Source organism: Motacilla alba, chromosome 13 (genome assembly GCF_015832195.1).
Source record: "Motacilla alba alba isolate MOTALB_02 chromosome 13, Motacilla_alba_V1.0_pri, whole genome shotgun sequence".
Classification (NCBI taxonomy): domain Eukaryota; kingdom Metazoa; phylum Chordata; class Aves; order Passeriformes; family Motacillidae; genus Motacilla; species Motacilla alba.
The window spans coordinates 12,983,425-13,008,500 of record NC_052028.1 but is presented as its reverse complement, the minus strand read 5'-3'; the positions used below and the strand labels follow the sequence as shown (position 1 = coordinate 13,008,500).

General features: G+C 51.4%; 1 protein-coding gene across 5 annotated transcripts in view; it reads right to left on the bottom strand.

Moving 5' to 3' along the window:
- Positions 1–22,885, bottom strand: part of LARP1 (La ribonucleoprotein 1, translational regulator) — a 45,474-nt gene extending 22,589 nt beyond the window's left edge. For 2 of the 5 annotated variants that reach the window (XM_038149777.1, XM_038149778.1), the window contains exons 1-2: positions 22,425–22,885; positions 6,965–6,991 (exon numbers count right to left, since the gene is read on the bottom strand). In XM_038149777.1, the coding sequence (XP_038005705.1) occupies positions 6,965–6,991; positions 22,425–22,767 (370 nt within the window). In that variant the 5' untranslated portion in view covers positions 22,768–22,885. Of the gene's footprint in view, positions 1–427; positions 1,467–1,520; positions 6,914–6,964; positions 6,992–12,414; positions 22,044–22,424 lie in introns of those variants that run through there. The other 3 variants (XM_038149780.1, XM_038149779.1, XM_038149781.1) reach the window with 3 other exon arrangements.
- Positions 22,886–25,076: the final 2,191 nt, after the last annotated feature.

Here is a 25,076-nt window from a genome sequence, read left to right as displayed (position 1 = left end):
AGCATGAGAACACTCCCACCTTGGTGTCCTAGGCAGTTCCAGGAGCTCAGGAGTTTGCCCTGTAAAAGTGCAGGGAGGGAAGTTGGGGCACAGGCAGGTAGAGCCAGGACAGCACTGTCACAGGCTGAGTGTGGGCATCTGAGCTATAATCCCAGCTCTCCAAGCCCTCACATCCCTCAGCTGATAGTCCTGAAAGCCCCGGAAGAGGAGGAGCAGATCAAGACATGTGCAGAGCCCATCTCTGCTGACAGCACAGATCCTCACAGTGAGCAGGGCTTCAGTCAGAACAGCCCTCCTCAGGGAGCTGAGGAACAGCACTGCTCCTTTAAACACACAAAGCTGCTACAAGCTTTACACACATGCATTATCTGCAGGGTCTGACATTTATTTCCAGAGCAAATGAGGGGCAGGAAGGGTCTGGACTTACCAAAAATGCATGCTCATCTTCATTGCAGCCTCTCAGTCCCAGACAGAAACACTTCAAGTTGTGACAAGCTACACTCCAGGAGGAGCGGGTTAGGAAACACTGACAAGCATTTCTAACATGAACACTGTCAGTGAGGGCAGCCTGGATTCTTCCTGGCACAGACAGCTACTATTAAAGGTAGCGAATGAACTCCCTCTTAAGGGCGAGTGACATCTTTCCACAGCCTTTTCAAGCAAATCTCTTCCCTGAAGAGGATTTCTAGGAAACTCCTGACACTCAATCCATGCTCACAGCCCTGCACACGATCCCTGAGATGCCAGAGACTGCACATGAACTACCTCCTCCCCAGTTTTCTACCAAAAAAAAAAAGATTAATCCTAAACTAAGGATTCTCTCCAGGGGAAACCAATGGTTCCCAGAAACCAAGAAGCATGGCACAGGGGACACAGCCAAGGTCACCCAGCTGACCAGACTTCAGAAACTGTCAAAATGAGGAAGCTGGGCTGGCTCAGGCCCCCAGAGCTGCTGAGCCACCCTGTTCGTATCCACCACCTCTGCAGGAGAGGCTACTCCAGCACCAGAGCCTGACCCAGCACATCTGGTGCAGACTGGAAGAGCACGTCACCCGCAATTCCTCTGCCAGCATGGAAGGCAAAAAAGCCTTCAAGGACACCTGTGAACATTCTGTCCGGTTAAACGGTTCAGGGACAGGGGCTGGAAAAGCCAGCAGCACTGCAGGGAAAACGCCGTGTCAGTCTGGGCCCCTGAGAAAAGGCACGAGTTGATCCAGCTGCCACTCTGGGCACGAGGCACAGCAAGGACACCCCAGTGCTAGGACAGGAGGCCACCTGAAGCAAGGCTGCAGCTGCCAAGGGTATGCAAGTGAGCCAGATCGTGGAGGAGATGGAGGGTCGAGCCCTCCTCCAAGCCAGCTCAGAGACCAGCTGATAGTTCATGACCTAAAAACTAAAATCACTGGTGGGGGAGAGGGAGGGTTAACATGAACAGGAACTACAGAACAGCAAGGGCAGACACCAGGCAGAACTCACAACTCCTTACAAAACAATAAAAAAATCCAACCCAGCCCACTCACCTTTGGGGACAACTGATTTGCAAATTAAAAAGGGGGTGTCCACCCTCCAGGAGGGATCCGGAGCAGTTTCCTCCACTCCAGTTTGCCTCTGCTGCACCGTTCTGCCTGTTCTGCCAGGCTCTAATGAAAAGCTAGTTAACAGTTAATTATTACCCATTCAGACACACGATCCCCTACTCTGACTGCCGGCTGGGAGGGATAAGACAGTCACGTGATGCAAAAATCCCGACCTTATGAAAGCACAGGCAACTATATTTAGTTGGAAAAACGATGACCTAGCCGAGCTGCTCCTCCCTGACCCCCCCTCAGAGGAGCCGACCTGCCACCTCCCAGGATCCACAGCACTCGGGAAGATCCTCATCCAGCAGGAGCTGTAATAGTTAAAACAGGGACAGCTGGCACAGGAGCAAGCCCTGGGTGCACGTCCAGGCTATCCTGGGTGGAGGGGCCAGGCCAGCACACAGCCCAGGCTGAGGGACCCTCCCTCCTCATCCTCAGTGCTCCGCAGCAGGTCACCCTGTCAGCAGCAAAAGCTGATAAGCACCAAGAGCAACAAACAGGGGCCTAGCCCAAGGTCCTGGACCTTATCGTGAAAGCAGGAGGCACACTGGGAACCTGACCAGTGTAGCCAGCATAGGAGATGCATTCAGCAGCAACACTTCAGCTGCTGGCTTCTCCATGCCCAGGGCTGGTGACAGGAGTTTGCCACCCTGGATCAGTCTAGCCCTCTCTCCTCAGGGCTGGGTGACCAAGACAGACACCGGTGTGCTGAGAACAGAGTGGGAGCCAAGGCAGCTCCACTTTGCGGAGACATGGCCCTAGAAAAAAGGTGCAACAACAAAATCCAAGAGCATCACCTGCTCCCTCACAAGAAAACCAAAAAGCCTGAGGAGCAGACATCATTAATCTCTTGACATCAGCAGAAGGGTGCTCTCTGCCTGGATCCTGCTGTGGCCCACGAGACAGCACAGCCAGCGGCGCCCGTGGCACGAGCGAGAGGAGGTCACTGCATCGCTGCTGAACTCGGGCTGACACCATCCCTTTAATGGCCGTCAGCCTCTTCTGCAGCTGCATCTGGGGACTTGGAAGCTGACAAAACCCTTCCTAGGAAGCATCTGGTATGTCTCACTGTAAATATTTAACAACAAAAAGACAGGAATCGAGAGCCAAGCGCCTGCAGAGAGACCCTCCAGCTTCAAGCGTTCACACTGTCTAGGAGGAGACTGTGCAGCTCCCACTGTGCCAGTGGAGGGGGAGAGAGGTTGTACAAGGCAAAAGTGTGATCTCTGCACAAAATATGCCTCTGGAAAACCTGTCATCTCAAAGAACGAATGGGTTTCCAGAAAGGAGACTGTGATGTAATTCAAATAGCATCATTCCAAGTTCCTCCCGCTGTGATTCCTGGACCTTCCTGGCTGCTTTGGCAGAGGAATCCCTGCAGGACCAGAGTGTCCTCTGAGCAGTGGCCACTTGCTAAGTGACCACTTAACCTCACCCTCAAGCCTGCACAGCTGCAAACCTGCCTCCCTGACTGCACAGAACAAGAAGAGACTGAGCTCAGCTTGTGAGGTCAAGGAACACAAAGGCAGCACCGTGCAGAAATCCATCTCCACCTCCTGAGGCAGGGTAATAGTGATTTGGTAATAGGAGCAGATGCAGCAAACTTTCCCAGGAATTTGGGGAGGTCATACCTAGGTCTCCCACTAAGCAAGGTGTCTCCATAAATGTGCTGAAGAAATCTTACAGTCTCATAATCACCTAGATTAAACTGAGCATAGCTATGGGTATCCTCTTACCTCCTTTTAGTGAATCCAGAGCATTAAAATCAAGACAAGGCACTCAAATATCCCTGTGATCTTTGAGAGCAAGCAGAAGGGCTTCTTTTTGTGCTACTTTAGGATTACTGCACCTCAGCTGAGCTGCTTTCAGGTATGCTTTTCCAAGCAGAAGATACACCATCCTCACTTATGTTCCCCACCTTAAGCAAGATGCAGAGACATTCCAAGTTTTCCTAAATAACCCTCATATAGCAACTTCCTTCCTGGGTTCACAATCACATGAATCATGCTGCATAAACCACTCTCTCTAATAAAGCTAATTCCAGTGCTACAGGTGGCTGCCTCCCAGGTCAATACAGAGCATACAAGAGTACAACACCCTAATCAGACTAAGTCTTCCCAAAGGAGTAAGGAATACCCAATTACAAAAGAGTGCAACATAGCAGTTTCCTAATTTAAAAATCCATCTCCCCTCCTTTTATTTCTAAAGGATTAAAAACCACTTCTCCTTGCAGTGGTAGTATCACCCTCATCTCTTTATGGAAAACTTCACAGCACTTAATTCAAAGAGGCATTTATAAACTCAAGAAAGATATCTCAGACACTGCTGACAGTTGTACAAAATGATCAGGTCAGGGTGCAGCAGATGAAAAAAAGTCATCAGGAGTGGTGAAACCAAGACAGAGCATCACTTGCTGCTCTGCTGAACACCAGCACATCCACAGCTGCACCCTGCAGTCAGCTCTGGTCTCTGGAATTCAACAAGGGCACGGGGCTGTTAGAGCTGCTCAAAGAAAAGCAATTAAACCACCCAGAGGCAGCTCCTCAAGAGGTGAGACTAAAAAGGCTGGGATCCTCTACCACGGAGAGGAGGAGGGCTGGCTGCAGCATGTAGGAGGCCAGGAGGGCACAGGCACAGCACACTAAGCTAGCAGGAGATCCACTTGAAGTGGCAGAAGTATTCCCTTTCAGAGCAGGCAGCAAATTTCACATAGTAGCAAGTTCTGGGAGCTGAACAGCATCAGCTGCCTGGCAGAAGTTTGGTGTTCAGAGTCAAGACATCCACAGACATCCAGCTGCAAATGTGCCCTGCCAGTCCTCCTCAGCAGAAGTGGGAATGTGAGTGTGTCCCTCAGCCCACCAAGCCCCACCCTACATCTCTCAGGGGTGTTGAAGTCTTTCAGCTTTCCATCTGAACTCCAGATCACATGGTTTGAAATGGCTCCCTCTGAAAATCACCCTACAGGTGCCAAATCCCAGCTGTGGGATGGGGGAGAGGAAAGCACTGAGGCACTGCTGTGCCAGACAGAAGCAAAGTGAGGCCTCTGTTCAACAACTGCTTTATTGCAATCACCATTAGGTAACTGGGACACAAACACTGCTGTGCTTCCACCTCCATAGTGCTCCCACGTGACACAGGGATGATCCAGGCTGAGGGCATCCCTATGCTAACAAGCAGGAACATGCTCTGGGGCACACCACAGCTACTGTGCCTACAAAATGGCTGAATTTTGGCTCAGGCACCCCACCTATGCAATTCCCAACCCTGATAATGCAACTCAGCATCTTCCATCACTCTGCTAACCATCTCCTTGAGAAGAGGACCAACAGACTTCTCACCCAGAGAGGAAACCAGCCATACAGACACACCTGACTTCACAAGATTAAGCTTAAAAAACAGATTCCTGATACACGTGTGGGAGGGAGTTCTGGTGACCAGAGTAAATTGACTCATTCAAGAACCTCAGTAATGAAAAGGAGGTGAAGTAGTCAAACCCAACAGCCTCAGGAAGGCACAACAGCTCTGTTGGCAGGAGCAGTGCTACTCGGCCTTTGCCTGCTGCCTTGACATGTCACTGTGTTTTGAGATACCACAGCTTCCAGGTAAGCTTAGTGCATGGGAAGAAAAAGCATGGCACCAACTTTAAGGCTTTTCTGGAGAAAGGTATGAAAAAGACTGCACAGTGTCTGTGCAACTACCATTTAGAGGAATCCTGTTAAAGCTTTAACTTATCTCCTGAAAAACAGACAGAATTGTAAAAAAGGCCCCAAGCTCTGTAAGTAATGTTTTCTGCAACACTGCTGACATGCAACAAACACTTTCTGAAGCGCTATCATCGGCAGACACACACTCATGCCCCACCCTGGAGGCAGCTGTGCAAGGTCCCCAACCAGCTGGAGAACACAGGATGGAGAAGTGCCAAGCAAAGGACATCTCTGAGTTCACAGCACAGGCAGACAAAACCCAATATCCAAAGAAGACAGATATCCAGCAAGGTGAAGAAAAGCCTCCTACAAACTCAACAGATAGGAATATATCCTTGCTCCTCAAAACCCTAATATTTCACTCTTACATGTTAAGAAAGCAAGAAAATCATGAGGGACTTACTAATGTGGAATCCAAGCCTTAATCCAGTGCATCTAGTTCTACACCATGGCCTTGATAGCTGGCTAGAGCTCTGGAAACACATCCACAATTTCCATTCCTCTGTTCAGTTCAGCAAGTTCAATTACAGTGCCCCCATTGTTACACCAGACCACTCTAAACCAGTGAGTTATTTTCCCTGAAATCAGCTTTAAGACATCAGAGCTGATTTCCATACTCCCAATGCCTCCACCATCAACAGTGATTTATCCTCACGCCATCCATGAACTGGAGAAAAGGGATCCCATGCAAAGCCAAAGATGGACACAGTGACATGCCTGGGTGACACAAGGCCAAGTCAGGCACTGACTTCCATTCCCAGTGCCTTTGCTATGGCACATCCCCACATGGCACTACAGCTCTGAAACAACAGGCTCTCACTGACTGATCCTGGTATCACTGGTTAAAACACAAACCTTTCCTTCAGCCTTGGCACTTCCACAACATCAGCCTGCACGAGGAGCTTCTGGCAATTTGGGGAAGGCAGGAATTGAGATCATCAATGTTTGCTTCTGAAAACTACGTTATTTTTCCCTGATTTGAAAACTCCACCCAGAGCAACCTTGCTCTCCCACAAGGCTGCACACAGCACTGCAGCCAGGAAGTTTTTCTTTGCACTGATGGCAACACAGTGAGCAACTTGGTTGTCCTTAACAGCAATACTCAACAGCAACATAGAGACTACAAACCACAGGGGAGGACTGTGTCTTCCCAAAGTACTGCAAATTCAAATATATATCCTCAGGTTCATAGACATATCCACCTGTATACAGGTAACATATAAACAACAACAATTTGAGTTACATTTGCATCTTGACACATCAGTGTTTTCAATTATGTGTGATGAGCAAGACCTACAAGTTCCCAAACTCCTTCACCCTGGACATCCAAATTTGCTACGCTACAATGCATGGGAGGAAAGAACCTTCCAGCTGTTTAGTCATCACTACATGAAAGCATAAAAGATGTCACTGCTATACAAGAATGACTAAATATTAGATGTTTGCTTAGGAAGTTCTTTTGCTTCAGTTTTTGGGTGGGGTTTTTTTTTGGGTTTTGTTTGTGGTTTGGTTTTGGGTTTTGTTTTTTTTTTTTACAATAATGTCCATTGTGTATTCCAGACTGTACATGGCATGTACCAGTCTTCTAAGTCTGGTTAGTGCTGACTCTGAAGGAAGAGAAGTACAGGGAAGGCAAGGGAGAAGGAATTTTGAAGAGCTCCATTTTTATTTAATACATACCAGACTGGCCATCAGTTGGAAATATATCTGTAAAAGAAAAAACAAAAAGAAAGAGATCAGTATTGGTTGCAGCTGGCGTGCGAATCATATTTAAAAGGTCTCCTCTCTCAATTTGTTTGCTTTAGCTAAACAGAGGAAGTATTTTCTTAGTATCTCAAGTTAAACATCAATCCAGCTTAGAACCCACCTCAATTCAACCACTTGTTGTGAGAAAGATTTTGAAGGAGTCTGTGTTTACCTGAATGCACTGCTCTCATAAATAACCTTCTGTATTGGCTTCTAGCAGACAGCAGTGAGCAATAAAAAAGGTTGTTGAGATGTACAAAGATCCACACAATGAGCTACTTGGTGGCAGCCCACACTCCCCCTGAGCAGCAACATCAGATGGAAATCTACAGAGAACATCCAACAGGGAGCACAGGTGGAAGCCAAGGCAAAAGTCAAGTGAGCATTCTTCTGACTGTCCTTGGTTTTGCAGCCACAAAGGACATCAGCAGCTGTGCCTGGCTGCACACACCCTCACCAGGCACACACCCTCATCACCAAATGGACACTCAGGGCCTTGGCACATCCCCCATCACACCAGGAGAACCCTTCCCTTTGCCAGCTCAGGAGTCTCTGTCAGCAGGCACAGGCCACTGCACAGAACAGATGGAGTCTGGGGGGTTCAGACCCCAAAACAGATTATTCAACCTCCCCAGACCCCCAGGTTCTTTCCAGTCGAGGTACAGGCCCTTCTCTTGGAGGGCCTTAGGTATTGCTGGGAAGATGTTTATTTAAGTAGCTGGAAGGACCAGACTTAATTTTAGGAGCACACAGGACAGTCTGTGTGGAAAACCCTTGTTGATAAGGCTTCCCCAGAAGATATGAAAACAGTACTTTTGAGAAAGCAATACATCATGTTTTCTTCAAGGATCCTGGAAGGGGAGGGGGAAGAAAGGCTGCCAGCAAGGCAAGGTCCTCCTGGGACAGGGGCAGGCCCCTGGCTTCTGCTTATCAGCTACCCAAAACACACATTCAGCTGGAAAGTCATAAGAGTTGCATCAAGGACTACCCCTCAGGCAGGGCAATGCTCTCTGGCCTGGGCTCGGCTCATGCAGAAACAGCAAAAACACTTCTCTGCCAAAGTAACTTCTATTTCTCTTCCTTTGACTTGCACCATGCTCAAAGCATTCTCATGGTCTGTGGCCATTTGAAGGCATGGTTTCAAGCACTGTCCAGCACATCCAGAACAGTCTCCAAGCACCAGTTTCAATCCTTTGCAAAGCTGCATGTTCTACTGCAGTCCTCCACCAGCCCATGTCTCAAATGCATTTAAATACCTTGTATTTCTGTATGGTCACTGAGGAGTTCAGGCTTCTACATCAGCAAGCTGAAATACCATGTACTTCATAGAATCATGAAATCGTTAAGGTTTGAAAAGAGCTTTAACATCTCAAACAAGATATAATTTATTTCCCTACCTGGCTTCTCTGCAAAGGAACAAGGTGGTAACACTGGTATCCCACCTGTTTGGATCAGCTGTACCAGATGCTACCAAAAACCAAAATAAATAACAGCACCACAATGGCTGATAAAATAAATTCCTTTGTGCCAGTCAGGAATTTAGCAAAGCCAGGCTTTGGCAAACGTTCCCCTTGCTGTACCCTGAGGGGAGCAGTTCTCCAGTGCATTCCTGCTAGGTTGTCCCACCAGACACACCACAGCAGAATCAGCCATTCACAACACGTCCAGGCTCCAGACACCACAAATGCCACCAAAGCAGGCACAGCTGCAGGTGACCCCTCAGCAACATCGCCTATCAGACGTGTCACCGCCGCAACTCCAAACTCTCATTCCCTCAAGGTCTCCTCTCAGCTCACAGCTGTTACTCCCCACTGCCCTGTCCTGCTCTAGATGTGCAGGAAGGCTCTCCTGGCTCCTCCTGAGCTCAGCCACAACTCTAGAGCAGCCTTGTCCCTACATTTACTAGAAAAGCAGTGACTTGACTCAGCGGCTGAGGTCAGCAGAAAGCAAGGACCACGTGTGATGGCCAAGGACAGAGACAGCTCACATTCACCTCAAGAGGCTCGCCAGGGCAACTCCTGTCAAAGAAAGACACTTGCCCCCAGTGCTCAGCCCCCTTGTCTGGGAGAGGCTGACCTTGTCCAACTCATCACACCTGTGATTAACACAGACTTGACTCCAAGCTCTCCAGAGCACACTGAGAACACTGGGCTTGCAGGCAGCTTTCCCCAGAGCTGAGAACAGGCACAGAGCAGTCTGTAGGACTTGCTTTGAAAAATGGGGCTGCTGGGAGGACACATGTGAGGCAGGGCTGGTCAGGGACCAGCAGGCACAACGACCCTCTGGGACACCTTTTTCCCCTGCAAGCACAAGTGACTTAAATTAAAAATTAGCCTGCCAATTAAGGGCAGCATCTCAGGTGCCCAAGAGAAGTCTAAATCAGGCAGTGCTTTCTTTTCCCAAGAAAGCCATCACAGGGAAGCAGGCAGAAACATGTGGCCAGCAGGTAAACCCGTGGGCTGCTCTCCGAGGAGCCCATCTCCTACACTGCAGGGCTGAGGCTGCCAGTCCAGGTCAGCTCCCTTCCCAGATCTACCAAGGCTAAAACTCAAACACAAAGAATTGAGGCACAGAAATGGGTTTTTTGCTCAAGTCCCAACATAGAAAGGTGAAGCCAGCAAACCAGCCCCACCAAGTACTCCTACCACACACACCAGCTACCTCCCAAGGCACCTTGATGCCAGGTACCCCAAAACTGGCCAGATGCTGCGGACAATGCTTCACAGCAGCTCTCCACCATCCTGTCAGCCACCTGCTCAGCAGCAGGCAATCCCTACATGGGACCCCTGCCTGCATAACACCCTCCCAGCCATGCCCAGCCTGCCCTCCAGGCAGCCCAGTGGGAAGGAGCAAGAAACAACAATATCTCAATGCAAATGAGCAGACCCATGAGATTTGGACCCTACAGCCTCACACTTCCTCCTCCTTCTTGCACACAGACACTTTTGTTTCTCAGCACGCACTCCAAATCAGAAAGATGTGGTGTCTGAACAAAGGGACCCAGTGACCCAGTCACCACAGGAACCAGTGCTCTCTTCACTGCAGGACCAGGTACTCCCCAAGCCCCTGACCATTCTCCTCAACCCTGTACAGAATCCATGCAGCCTACAATAGCTCAACAGAAAAACACATTCTGTGAATCTTCCTGTTATCACCAAAGCAGGGTGGAGGATGGAGTGAGGAGGAGGTGGTCAGGGGTGTGCACGGCAGCTGGCAGGATGTTGGGACAGGCACAGAGCATCCCTTTCAGGACCATCAAGTGAGGCTGCAGATGTGGTACAGGGGTGCCTGCTCTGAGCACCAATACCCAGAGCTGCTGCACACAGCCCAGGAGACAGAACTAAATTGAGGGCAGTCGTCCTTATTTTAGGTGGTGCTGGGGGTGGATCTCAATTTCAATTTTTGCCTGATGGTATTTTTACACAAAGGAGAAGACTGCATGGTAAAATGGGGCATTTAGGGAGAAAAGCTGATGCATCCACACACATACCCTCTTCCCCAGGGGCTATCTGGCTACTGCTGCTATTCAGGTATCTGGGACAGGGCCAAAAAAGTCACCCCATTTATGAGCCCTCATCTCCCCTCCACTGCTCCCTGAGGAAACACACACCAACCACACTCCTCCGCCAGCCACACTCCTCCGCCAGCCACACTCGCAGTGCTGAATCCAAACCTCCACACAGGAAGCCTGTCTTCTCCCAGCTCAGGAGCTACAGCTGGGAAGGTACCTCCACCACTCAGTGCCTGTCCCCAGCCCCCCTTTTCCAGCAGGGACACTGCTTCCTCCCTGCAGGGCCCGGGAGGCAGCGGCTGAAGAGCAGCTCATTATCCCTGACGCAAGAGAAACGCTGACTCGTTATTACAGCAACCTGCAGCCATAACTGCCGAGGGGCCGCGGCCACAGGCTGAGTGCCAGCAGGAAGCAGCTCCCTGCTGGCCCCCCACCTCCCATTATTACCCTTCTGCTCTCCCAACGGGGAAAAATGACCTCGGAGTGCTTTATGCCACCTGCCAGACAGCAAAGCGCACGGACTGGTGGAGCACACTGACCGGCGTGCTGGGTGAGGGCTGTGCACGCACAGGTACGAGCACAGGGGTGACAGCAGCTCCTCAGCTGCTCCCAGTGGGACATGGGGCTGATCCACACTGCCACAGGAAGACACCAGCTGGTTTGTTCTGGCTTTCAACCCATGAAGTTGTAACCAAATCATCCTCCACGTTTTGCAGTCAAAAGACTCGGACGTCAGCAAAAAAAAAAAATGACCTCTCCAAGGTCACAGGGGGACTCACAGCAGGACGTGACCAGAACTCAATCACAATGGCTCCAAAGCTGCAGGGCTGCACTGCCTGCCCAGGAGAGGGACTGGGGAGGGAAGTGCTGGTGGATGGCAGGATCGATCGGTATCTCTCCTCCTAACCTGACCTGCTGCCCAGCAGGGACAATCCAGGCAGGAAAAAGGTCCAAATTACATAGTCCAGCATGTACTGCAAAGAGACCAGAGCTGCTTGATTCTCTTCTCTGGCCCTATGCAACATTTCAGTTCAAATCTGTCACCTGGCTCCCCCTCAGCGGCCAAGGCAGTGCCTGCACAGGTTCTCGAGACAGTTACAGACCTCTTCAAAGCAACACTCAGTGGAGAAGGGGGTGAGGTCTGCTCGGAAAAAGCAGCAAAGCAAGAAACCCTAACCCCGAAGATTAGCATGGCCAATTTTATCCCTCCCGAGATCTTGTTTGCTTCCTGTTCCTCTCCTTTGTTACCTGCTGAGCAGGATTGGGGAGGGTCCACCTCTCAGTTACCCAGATCATTCCAGCCCTCTCCAGCTGCTAGGTCCACGCTAACACCTCCCATGCCTCTCAACTTACTTTACGATATTTACCCCCTCAAAGAGAAGCTGAAGCATGAGACAGATGGGTCACTCCTAACATCATGCTGGCTACATCCCAAGACCTGCTAAGGCCTGTGCAAGAGAAACAAAAAAAAGCTACTGAAGAGTTTAACCCAAATCACTTCCTCTGCAAAGTTATCCGGACCACCAGTATCTGCTAAGGGGTTTTCTGCTCCCTGCCCAGAGGAAAGGTTAGATTCGTTCTCAGGCACCACTATCACCTACACTGGCTCAAGAGCTGCAGCCAGTGTGAGCTCTGACATCAATTTCCCACAAACCACACGCAAACAAATGCCTGAAATAGGTTTTCAGTGTATAAACAGCTGTGAGTTTGGTGAAGTTCAGCTGTGGTGCCCCCGCTATCTTCATGTACTTGAAAAGTAATCACAGAGTTTCAAGAGGAACAGCCCTGGGGGAAAAAAATCACCTATTCCAAAATCAGAGCGTTATCTGGGATGAGTCCCTAACCCCCTCCACACCACGCACTAAATGAGTACCTCAGTGCTGATGTCCAGTGTCCTCCAGACCGAAGGGAGCAGGGCAGACCCAGCAGGGCCGTGACACCAGCTGGACACACAGTCACCAGCAGGACCAGCACTGTGCCTGGCAAAAACACCTTTCAGAGATCCACATGGATGGAAAAGGGTCCAGGTCTCTTCTCCGAGCACCAGAGATGCCAACTGGGTTCTGGGGAACCTGATCAGTAGAATGAGAGCTCTCCAAACAGACAGTCCTACAAATCCAACGCTCACATATGCACAGGAACACAAGGAATAACTGGAAGGTCACAGGCTGTTGTTTCTCCCATTCACTTATCAGTGCTTGCACTGGAGAGAACAAACACTGGGTGTTCTCTCCCGTTAACCCCTTCCCCTCATCTCCAAAGTGGAGAAGCAGCAAAGTGCTGCTGCTCCAGAGCATGAGTCTCAACATTCCCAAGCATGAACTCAACAAGGAACATCAGAGAAAGTCCAAAGCAACTTAAAGGTGTTTGTTTACTCTTCCCATGGAGCTGTTGGAGACCCAGCTCTCTGCCTCATATCCTTTAATCACAGTAAGCCTGGAGTGATACCACTGGAGGCCTGAGGCCTTCCAGGAGAGCAACCCTACATGATTCTGGTCCAAATGATCAGAGTAACCCCCCCCAAACTGCTCTTTAAGCCACTGGATACTGAACTAAAATTTCTGTCACAATCAAGCAAAATACACATCTCAAAGACTCTTGTTTAAATACAGGAGCCATTTTGGTAGGGCCCAGAAGCCAGCTGGATCCCACAATGTGGAAACTGATACAGGATGGTGTTTCCCTCTGAAAGGGTTGTCACTCTTAGAGCTGCAGCACACTTTTCTGCTTGCACATCAAGGACAGACCCAAACTCCAGAGAAGCTCTGCCCAAGGCCAGATCCATCTCCATACAAAGGAGAATCCACTAATGCACCCAGAAGTCCAGCATCTCCATGAAAGAGGATCCCACCCCACCTCCTCAAACGCACCAGTATCATGATAAAGCCCCACAACATCAGACAAGGATGCCAGAAATCCCTATAAAAACCCCAGAAACTGAAAATGGCAAGGCTCTCTCCACCTTTGGGCTGCAGGCAGAGGGGCGAGCAGGGAGGGGGCTGTAGGATACACAAGGCAGCACAGTGAAGACAACATAATTAAATCTTAACCGAATTACAAATCATCAGACACACAGTCTGAGGTGTTCCCTCCCTCTGGCCCAGGCTATCTACTTGGTCTTAATCAAGCACAGCCATTCCAATCACCCTCCAAACTCCATGCTTGCTTGGTTCCACTCACTGCTGACAATTACATCAACTCAGATTTCACCTCCAATTGAGGCTAAGACGGTTATCTTACTGCAATCTGCCATGTCTCCTCCAAATTATCTTCACAATTGTCCTTACAAGTTTAATTTTAAAATTTAAAACCGTGGCTCATTTACAGCAAATTCCACCCTGCAGAGTATGCAAATGTCACATTCATCATTCCACAGTTAAAAAAAAAAAAAACAACAAACCAAAAACCCCCAAAAACCCAGCAACAGTGAGCTTGTAGAGCTCACCTGAGACTGGGAAACCAGAAGAAAAGTCCCCTTTCTGTTCAGCTCAGTGCAAGACCCTCTGCGGTGGCAGAGGATTTCAGAGCACTCAGAAGATGCACGAGATCATAGCTGGTATTCCCCCGAGCTCTCAAGGTTGAGCTGGGAGTTGGGAAGTGAAATTCAATATGATTACAGTGAAGTCTCATGCTTTGTCACCTGAGCACATGGTGGAGACACCTCCGTGATTCGCTCTTCTCTACTGCTGGGTGGAACCTTCTGCACAAATCCCATCACTCTTCTGTTTCAGTCCCAGTAAAAACCTCCTGACTGCATTTTTGGGATGCGCTTCTCCACATTTCAGTATCTGCTGCTACAGACACATCATTTCTCAGCATCACACATACTGGTGTCACTCCTTACACTTAATTCTTCATTCTGTTTTTCGCTCTACTTTTCCCCTTCACACAGCCTTGCAGCTGACCTGCCAACATGAGCCCACCTGGAGGTAACACAGCTAAAGTGCTTCAGTAACTCCTTTAGGTGTCTCTTCTTGTGCTGATTGAGGCCAAGAGAATTGCTTTTTGTTACTGTGCTTGTCTTTATTTTCAGTAGGCTGGTTCTGTGAGGTTGGGAGAGCTGACACAGACTTTTTACTACTTGGAAGTCTAACCTTTCCAGTTACAGCAAAGGCATAAAAATTGCAGAGAATCCTAAGGGTCTTGCAGGAATAAACTCAGGGCTTCTTTAGCAACATAGAATAAAAAAAAGAAGGAAGATGTGACCTTGGAGAATCCAAAGAAATTAATTTCCTGTAGTTTAAGTGAAAGCTGGCTTATCAGACATTTGAGTGTTGCTTATTAGCTGTGAGTTCTCACTATTTTATTCTACCACTAGCTTCATCATCTGCCAATGTGCAAACCAGATAGTTTGGTAGCTAAGACTTGGTAAAATAATCACTCAGCTACATCACTGACCAGAAGCTTTCATAAGCACAGTCATAAAGAAAAACAAAATAAAAAAGGCTGTGTGATTTAGTGTAGAGGCTGAATACATATCACAAATAATCTGCTTTAAAGAAAGTGCTCAGTATTTAGCAGCATACCCACCTCTGACTTACCAGGCAGGTAAAACACCAATCTCCCCACGCACCTTTTCTCTTACTTTCCCATCAACAAAACTCTACCCTTTCCTCATTTTTGTGGTTTTTCCAATTTCATACTTGTTTCCCCACATATTTAGCCAGGAAAAAACCCACCTCTTCTCTCAGTTTTTTTCAGACTCCTTAAAAGCTACTTTATCCAGCCCTGAAAACCCCTGCGTTCTTTCTCTCCATGCATTCACACTGCAGGCGAGTCAAAGAAGTCAAATGACTCCCAGGGAAGGGGAAGCGCTGAGAGCCCCCCGCACCCGGCTCCCTGCACCCGGCTCCCTCCGGCGCAGCCGTGCCCTGCAGACTGCAGAGTCACTCTGCAGGAGCTGCACACGCCGCTGCTCAGCTGGAAAAACGTGCTCAGCGCCGTGCCCGGGACAGGCTCCGCTGCCTCCCCGAGCTGTGCCCCCATACCTGCGCCAGGGAGAGCGGGGCACCCCCGTGTCCCACCTGCCGGACCCCACCTCGGGCTCACGCAGGCCCTCCCGGCCCGCAGGAAGGACACACGGCACGTTTCCACCCTCTGTGCAGCTTCCAATCGTGCTTTAGCTCTGCCTCGTGTGTCAAGGATGCGCGAGGTTCACGAGCCCCAGCCGAGCCCCCGTTTCTCCCCACAGTCACCAAGGGATCACTGACAGAGATCAAACGAGTGACACTGAGGAGCACCAGAGATGCTTCTCCTCCAACATCTTCCTCGTGGGGCAGGGATGCCTCTCCTGGGCCCCATCAGCAGCCAGGGCTGCTTTGGGGAGCGAGGTGGGAGTGGAGAGCAGCACCTGCTAGAGCAGCAGGTTGCAGACCTGCTCCCAGCCACTTCAAGGGGTGCCCAGCAGGAAGCAAATGCGCTTCCCCAGGAGCACAGGTCAGGGCACGCTGTGCCCGCCAGCACACTGCGAGTGTCACACGTGTTCTGGAGGAACCAGAGAAACATTCTCTAGATCAAGAGAGCAAAGGGCATTTGTGTCACCTCTGAGTGTCACCATGATCATACTGAGTGGCATCACACCAACAACCACCCCTGCTGACCACTTCTAAAGGAAATTAAGGTTTCCAGAGCACCCAACCCAGCCAGGGCCATCATGGTCTCCTCCAACACACCATCAGTCTGCAGCAGAGAACTCTACCAAACCATATGGTTTGTTACCACACAAAGGAACAAAGGACTCTAAACCCTCAAAATAAAAATAAAATCACAACCACTGTAGAGCACTGAACCCTGCTGCGTGTACCCTGAAAGACATAGAAGTGTCAAGGGAAGCTTCTGCTCCTAAGTCAGCTTTGCTCCAGAAGGACAGTGAAGGTAACTCACTGATAAAGCAGGTATTAGATGAGCCTGTTCCCAGCCCTTCCTCCCTTCTCCTTGCATGTCTCAGCAGAACATCCCCCAGCACACGTAGCTTTAATGCTGCAGGAAGAACTCTTGATCCTGGCAATACCCACAGCGAGTGTCAGACCAAACCTGGGCCAAATGACCTGCTAAGGATGGCTCTAGCAGCTCAACCAGCACCCTCAGCCTGGTGCAACACTGAAACCAGCAGAGCCACAACACATCACACACCAGTTTGCTCAGGAAAGGCAATCCACCCACGAGGCCCCCTAAACTTCAGTAGAAATGTGTGCACTGATAGAGGGAAGTTCAATTAAGAGGACCTTCTGGGAACCTCCAATTACAGGATGAGCCTCCCTTTAGAAACATGTTGACACTTGACCACAGTTTCTACAACCTTTTCCAAAAACAAAAGTTTATCTTGCACAGCATTAGAATTGCTATCAGCAAACCTATTTCCACCAAATGCCTTGTGCCAGTTTTTGCTCCACAGCTGTGCGACATTCATGCGCACACCCACCTCTCTGTTTGCCAAGCAATCCAGATCGACCCTGACCCAAAATTTTCCCAACACAGAAATCTGGTAATTGATTTATTCAAGGCCAAATTCAGTTGCCATTTGTTCTGATCACCCATTAGCATTACCTAAATATACAAGTAGCTCTAAGTTCTCCCAGGACTGCACTAAATTCTTTGAAGCCCTTCTTTTCCCTTTCCTCTGACCTCAAGTCATGCAGCCGTATCATTTGATACAAGATATTCAGATGAACCAGTTATTTCAATGCAAGGAGATAAGTCTCCCAGCTCCATTCAGGCCTCACTAACAAGGACCTGGACCTGCAGAACAAGTGGAACTAAAGCCCGATTTCAAGTGAGAAAAGGAACAAATGCAGAGCTGGCCATGCCAGAGACCACAGAATGGATCCAGAGATCCACCCAGAGCTAGCCAACCCCAGGAGACAATTTCTTGGCCATGAAAAGCTCCACCTAGACAGCACTATCACCAGGGGAGAGCTCAGCAGGTATCACCAAGGTTGCATCACCTCTTTCCCCAAGTTCCCTGTGTACACAGCAAGCTGGGGATTTGTCAGAGCCAGCAGTGTGGAGACTCGGGCCCTTGGTAGGAAGTCAGCAAAGGCTTCAATGCTAAGATGACCAAAGGATAAGTAACATATTAAAGACCATAATGCAAATGCGTATCGCGGTTGGGAATGAACAAAGCTCCTCTGACCCAAGGGGAAGAATGCCTGTAATAACTGTAAGGGTTAAAACACTCAGCCTGGTCTGAACAGCAAGCACAGCTTTCTACTAAAATGTCCATTCCTTATTTTGCCAAACAAGCACAACCACAGAGATGGTGCTGGAGATTCATTATAGTCTCAAGTATGTAAAGAGCAATCTAACTCCATCCAAGTCTGCATTTGGCATTACCCTGAAGATAATTTCACACTGTTCGAGCACAGTAAAAAGATCCGGTGTCATCGTTTGGAAGGGAGAGCAGAGCACTGCAGCCCCAGTGCCCCCATTTCCAGTCCTGCTTTCTGGACTTGATTTGTCTTCACATCTGAACAAAGTCCTTCTGCAGCCTCAATCGTGGTGGAAATCTCCGTGACATGATGAGCAATATAAAGTTTAAAAGAAGAGCTGTGAGGGTAAGGAGATGGCTGGAGAGGATCCTCCAGCGATGCCTTGGAGCTGGCAATCTGGAACTGGAGGTCGCAGCAGAAGCAGGCACTGAAGCCCAGCAACCAGGGCCAGTGAGTCAGCTCCCAGGAGCCGTGCTGCATTCCCCAGCCTTCTCTGCCCGAAACAAACAGTGCAGAACAGGGCAAAGGTCCAGCACAAAGCTGAAGGGCAAAGGTATGTGGGGGAGGGAAAACACTAAGGCTCACTTTTTTTTGAGCAACAAGTTCCAGTTACCCTCATCCTCCCCAACAAGATGGGAAGAGTTACTCGAACGCGAGTTGTGGGAATGGAACAAAACAGGAGTTTGGAGAGGAAATTTGGAGCGGTGGTGGGGGCCTCCTGCTGCGATAGCAGCTCTGTTGCAACAGCCAGAGGAGCTCCAACACTACGTGCCACGACAGAGTGAGAATTGCCCAACACTTTGGAAATAGGTGTGTGCAGGACTACCAAGCTGGATACCTGAGCAAGCAGATGTGTCTACTCTGAACACGAAGAAATGCCAATGGTAAAACAAGCTTCCCATCCATCTTATCTCCTGCACTGGAGGCTGATTTCAAGGAAAGCCCTATGGGGAGTTAGTCAGCAAGGGGTGAGATGCTAATGAATCTTCCCCTGCCTTCTCCTCAGTACTGGTAGCCAAGTCAGACTCTGCTCGGGCATAAAGCAACACGCACTCTCAACAACAGTCAGCTCACCCCTGGTGCTTGCTGCTAGCAACTAAGGTGTGCCTTCTGGAAAGCACTGCTTATCCACCCAGCACGTTTGCCAAACAGCATGCAGGAAACTCTGCTCAAGAAATCAAAGCACCTCCTGCATCTCCACTAGGAAATACACCGCTTTCCCTGGCCAAGCACTTACAGGGAGAATTTTAAAAGTTAGCCCAGGCAAAGCTGAGCGATTGCAGTGCCAGTCATTAAAACCTGCATGTTCTTACTTCCAAGATGTAAATGGCTTTAAAAATAAAGAAGTGCCAAGTGCCTTGATGCAACATTTCTTGAAATACATCCAGCAGGTTTTCAAAATGGGGTGCTGTTAACACCTGTCCTCACCAAGGCTTGCATCAGCATCAGCCCTGGTGCAGGGCACAGCGGAGGAGTACAACATGTTCCAGAAGGTCGAGCTGCTTGAACTGCAAGCCACACTTCTCATCTACAGAAGAACTGAAGAAAACACTTTGACTTTGGTTTATAGCCAGTAGTGCAAAGCTGGTTTTGCCAGAAAACGTTTCCTTCACTACCACAGACACACATCCACTACCATCATGTGTCAGTGAGGCTGCTGGCTGCATTTATTTACATGATAAGAAGAGAACATGTAATAACGAGGGCATGGTCACACAGACCTTGCTACTAGATCATTAGAGAGTAAAAATGAGGCATCATTACAGCTCTGCAGCATCCCTCACAAGCAGTCAGGAGTGTCAAGTACAAGCCCTGCCACATGGGACAGGACCATGTGTACCTCAGGACTCAAAGGATCCCCCCCTCCTTCCTCTGACAGAAACACACACAAATAAAAAAGGTAACGTGCATCTTGGTGTGCCACTCCAGAAGAGCCTCAGCCTCCTCCACTCACAGCATCAGCAGTAACACTGGTGTCTAACTTGACCTAATGGCTGCCCCACTTACTGCCAAGCCATTGTGCTTTTGGGAGGTTAAGAAGCAAGGAGAGGCTTCAATTCAAGAGCCCTCCTTCCTGAAAAAGCAGAAAGGTTTGCTCGAACATCCTATTATATTACAGGCTTCACTGCCAACTTTGAGCATAAAAATACTGCAGCAGGTAGGCAAAGCACAAGCTTCTAAAGGTAAATCCTAATCCATGAAAAAACGACCCTGTTCTTCAGTCCCTGTGTTAGGCCCCAAATGCACTCAACTTACCCAGCTGTGGCGAGTCACACAGTTCAAAACAGGCTGGTGTTTTGACCACCTGGAGGTGGATTTGTTAAGCTCTTCCCTATCCATACTCCAAAACGGACAGCAGAAACTCACCAAGATCTTGCAGGTGGCTGTTCTCCCTGAGCTCAATGCTTTTATTTTTATAAGCACCAATTCCATGGCAGGCCATTACAAGAATGCGTGAACGCCTAAGGAGAAGGTCTTGTCCATTAAATCTGCTCTGTGGGTCTATAAATTAATATTATCATTACAAAAAAAATAAGGGCTTTCAAAGCCTGTAAAACAAGTCAGAGGTATCCCTACATCTTTACAGAGCTGTCTGCACTACACTCTCTGGTCTCCTCACTACCTCTGGCGGATCAGGGCTGGAAATATTTAGTATCTCCAGCACAGAAGCACTGCACTGGGAACACTGCTGGATTATGAGCAAAAGCCTTGTAAGCTCTGCTGAGAAACCAGCGACTTCCAGGAGTGACTTTCCAGAGTTCAGAACCACTTCAAGCATCGAAAAAGAGTCGCTTTCCTTGGGTGATCCTCCTGGAGGTCACGACAACTCACCTCACCAGCTGATTCTTTCAAACAAATTCGCGCTCCAGATCTTTTTTGGTAAGCGCCTGCCAAAACAAATCCTCCATCCAATGAAATGAAGACACAACATGAGCCTGCAACTCCGCAAGAAGGTACCTGGGTGCAGGGCTGCCAGGCAAGGTCAGCTGCCAGCCTGCCTCTCGTGGGAGCTCACCAGCCGTGTTTATTTTACACGTTTTCTCTTCTGCTAATGAACACGCAGCAAAAGAAACAATGGCCCAAGAGAGGAGAGCCAGGCAGCAGCACTGGGGGCACTGCTAGAACCAGGCGCTGCTGCCAAGAGTCCCAAAACGCTCCACTAACAAATTCCATTTTTTAAACACATTTGGGAATACAGAGACAACTGTGCTGGGCCCAAGGACAATTCTGAGTGTTGCAGCATTACTCCCTTACCCTACAACTGCGTGGACACGCTAATGACACACCCTCACTCTCTCCCTCAAATCATCATCCCAGGAGTTGCAAGGGCCCCCTGCTTGTGCTGGGCAGCTGCCTCGTCGCTGCTGACTCTGACAAGTCACACCTTTGCAACCGATGAGGCTGGCGATGAATCTGAACACTCCTTACACAGGAGACTCAAACAGGAACACTCAACCTTGGAGTTTTGCATTATTTTGTTTTTTTTTCTTGGGGTCGTTATCTCAGAAGGCATCACAATAGAGTGCAACCTTCACACAAAGGAGCGATGTGACCAGTTTTGTGTCACAACGCACGAGGCAAATGCAGACAGCCACGCTGTCCTGGATTTCCTTAAGCTTTGCTTATGTCCATGACTACAATGACAAACCACCAAACAATCAGAACACAGCCTTCTACCCGGCACGATTAACTTGTCCTCTACACTTCTCATTCAGATGACAGCTTTCCAGGTGGAAATTGCAGAGCTGTCCATCTCCCAGAGATCAATAACTCTGATGAATCACCATGCTAGGTAGTAACAGTTCTTACAAAACACTGGCACGTACAGTAAGTGGGAATCTGATGGCACATCTGGCAACGTGTTTCCAGAGCTAACAGAGACAGGTAGAAAAAGATTAAGTCTTTCCCAAACAAGACGCTTAGTGAAAACTTTTGTGGTTTGCTCCTAGTCCCGATTCACTTGAAGCAGGTACGAGAGGAGCGCAACACCCATCCCGACAGGCGAGGAAATGGTGTTCCGCAGTTTCAGCCTTTGCTGACGACAGCAGCGGGTTACAAGCACGATTTGGACAGCGCAGCCCCTCCACTTCCCTTTTCGGGGACCCCCGTTCCCCAGCCGTGCCCCTAGCCCGGGGCAGCGACCGCGCCGGGCAGAGCCGCGCTCGGCCGCGGCCCCCGGCCCCGCCGCCGCCATGAGTCGGCAGAGAAAGGCGGCGCGGCCTGCGCGGGGGAGCCGCGGCCGCGCACACGTGGGCAGCGCAGGCCGCGGCCCGGGGAAGGGCCCCCGCGGGGGCGGCGGGGCCGCGCTCCCGGGGGAGCCGCACGCCGGGAACCGACCACGTTGCCGGCGCTGCTGCGGCGGAATGCCGGGAGCGGGAGGGGAGGGGGGGGCCGCGTGTCCGCCGCCGGGCCCGCCCGCCGCCGCCGCCGCCGGGCCCCCGGCGCCCTCCGCCTGCCGCCGCATGGCCGGGCCGCGCTGCCCTCCCCGCCTCGTGGCCGCGGCCGGCGCCGCCGCTCCCCCCCGCTCCCGGCGCGCCCCCCGCCCCGCCGCGGCCCCGCAGGCCGCGGGCGCGGCCCCACGCCGCGTGTGCCGCATGGCGCGGCCGCCCGGGGCGCGGTCGGCGGCGCACCCGGCCCCCCCCCGCCCCGCTCCCAGCGACCCCCGAGCACCCACCGGGAGGCGACTGCCCGTTCACGGCCGGCGCGTTCTTCGTCCAGGGGTTCACCTTGGGCGGCGGGGCCTCGATGAACTCCCGGCGCCCCGCGCCGCCCGCCTCGCCGCCGTCCTCCGCCTCGCCGCCGGCCCTCAGCAGGCTCTCCTTCTCCTGGTTGTTGCTCTCCTCCTTCTGCTGCTTGGCGCTGGGCGGCCTCGGCGCCGCCGGCCCGCCGTCGGGGCCCATGGGCGGCTCGCCCTTCTCCCGGCCGCCGTCCTGCGGCGGCTTCAGCACCAGGGCGCGCTCCTCGGCGGGCAGCAGCGGGGCCGTGCCGGGCAGCAGCGCCTCCACCTGCGTCGCCATCTGCGCGCCCCCGAGCCCCGCCGGGAACCCCCCGACCCCGGTGCCGCCGCAATATGGAGCCGCGCGGGGACCACGCGACTGCCGCGGGGGCGCGCACCGCCCGCCCGTGCGCGCCGCCGGCGAGGGGAGGGGCGGCACAGGGCGCGCCCCCCGCGGGGCGGCCGGCGGCGCGCACGGGCCTGATGCAACGCCCGGCTGAGCTGAGGGGAGGGAACGGGGGGGGTTTAAAGGGCACCGGCCCCTTCCCGGCATCCCGGCCTCGCTGCCCGGCTGGGAGAGGCCGGGCTCGGGCCGGGGGTGCTGCTCCCGGCTCGGACACTCCGGGAACGAACGCACCGTGGGGCACCGGAGTCCCCGAGCCAGCTTCGATAGAATCTCCCCGACCGGCATCGGCCAGGAGGGAGCAATAGGGATGTGCTCGGTCACCCACGCCTGGGGATAACGTGGTTGGAAAGTGCAGAAAGGGACTCGGCGCGTGTCCTGGGGAATCATGGAGCCACAGACACGGTCGGGCTGGGCCATCTGGTCCCAGCTCCCTGTGTAAACAGGGCTGTCCCAGAGCACATGGCGCAGGATTGCACCAGACGGTTCTTGAATATCTCCGGTGACGGAGACCCCGCAGCCTCTCCACTCTCTGTTCCAGTGCGGGTCACTGCACAGTGAAGAAGTTCTTCCTTGTGTTCAGGTGGAAGTTCCTGTGCATTTATTTTTGCCCATTGCCTGAGTCCTATTGCTCAACACCTCCCAGAACAGCCCTGCTCCGTGTGCTTGGCTCCCCCCTTTAGATGTTTATACACATTGGTGAGGGAGAGACCACCTCTCATCTCCTGTGCCCAGCAAAACCTTTGTTTGAGTAGGCTAAAATATTTAATTGATCTCTAGCTGATAGAATGTCACTTGCTCATCACCATCATTAATATTCCTGGTATTTGTCCTCACTTCTTGCAGCCAGCAAGACAGCGACTGCAGACTATGTGTGTATGTGCACATGAATTAGACACATTTAAAAGGCATCTCGCATTGCTGATACCATTTAGCACAACCTGTCTAACTCACAGCAGCCCTTACCTGATGCCTTTTTTATTCAATGCAAGCCTCTCCCAGCCTCTTCCCTCATCACAGTGAGCACACCACTCTGCTTCTGCCCGGAAAGGTTGATCTGGAAGTCCCAGCATGTCCTGCAGCCCCAGGGACACATCTATGCAATCCCTGCAGGAGACCCGTCAGCATGACAAGGCACTGAAGATGTAGCTGCCAGCTGCTGATGCGTGGAGGATGAAAAGCTGATTTCACTGTTGGAAGGAAAGAAGAAAGTGAGAAACAAACATGAGCTCAGCACAACATTTGGAAGGGCAACAGCACCAGGGCTCTGGCGGATCCATAGAGGGAGTCCCAGGCTGTCAAGGATGCTCCACTGAGACCATCTCTGCTCTCTGTGTGCCCTGGTACCCAACCTCTTGGCTCAGAGAGTACCCTGCTGTGCCACAGCCTCAGGGATCACCAGCAGTTATCCCAAATCATTCAAGAATTTGGCCAGTAAAATTCCATAAGGAAGTTTAAATATAACTCCAGAAGAGAGGTCTGCTGGCCTGGCTGGCTCAATACCTGAGCTGCAGTAACCCAAGCCACATCCTGTGCTGCTGTGCCCCGTCCCTGACCTGCTGCGGGGTCCCTGCACTCCTCATGAGTGACTTGGGAGCTGCACAGCTCCCAGCCAGTCTCCCACCTACACCCTCTCTAGGAGCAGCTCCTGGCATGGGGAGCACAGCGGGGTGAGGAAGGTGGCTGCAGCCTGGGGACCTGCAGGCCAGTGGTGTCCCTCACCTGTCCCCCAGCCAGGGTGCAGCGTTCCAGCTTGGTCCCTTTGGGACGTTGCTCTGCTGCCACGTGAGCGGGAACGAGCCCGCGGTGGCCGGGAGCCAAACTGGCTCCAGAGCCAGGCAGGAGGGAGCTGGGCAAGTCTCACCCTCATGCAGTGCCAGCCAGGCCAAGCCCCAGCGGGTTTTCAGAGTTAGAAAATAAATGCACAAGCAAGGGGGAGAGAGGGAAGTGTCCCTGCAAGCTTCTTGTATCAGCTGTAGGGAACGTCACCTTGGCAGGTCAGCTCTCAAACACCCATCCTTCATGGGAAGGGAAGCTGGGTGTGCACCACCTCCATGCTGGCCATGTCCAGCAAGCTCCCCGTGCTCCACTCCTGCCTTGGTGTCCTCACCTCTGCTGGACACGTCTTTCCCTGCTCTGCCCAGCATCCATGGCACTTGGATATTTTGCTCCTCCCTCCAAGGGCTTGCTGACAAGCAGCCAAGGAG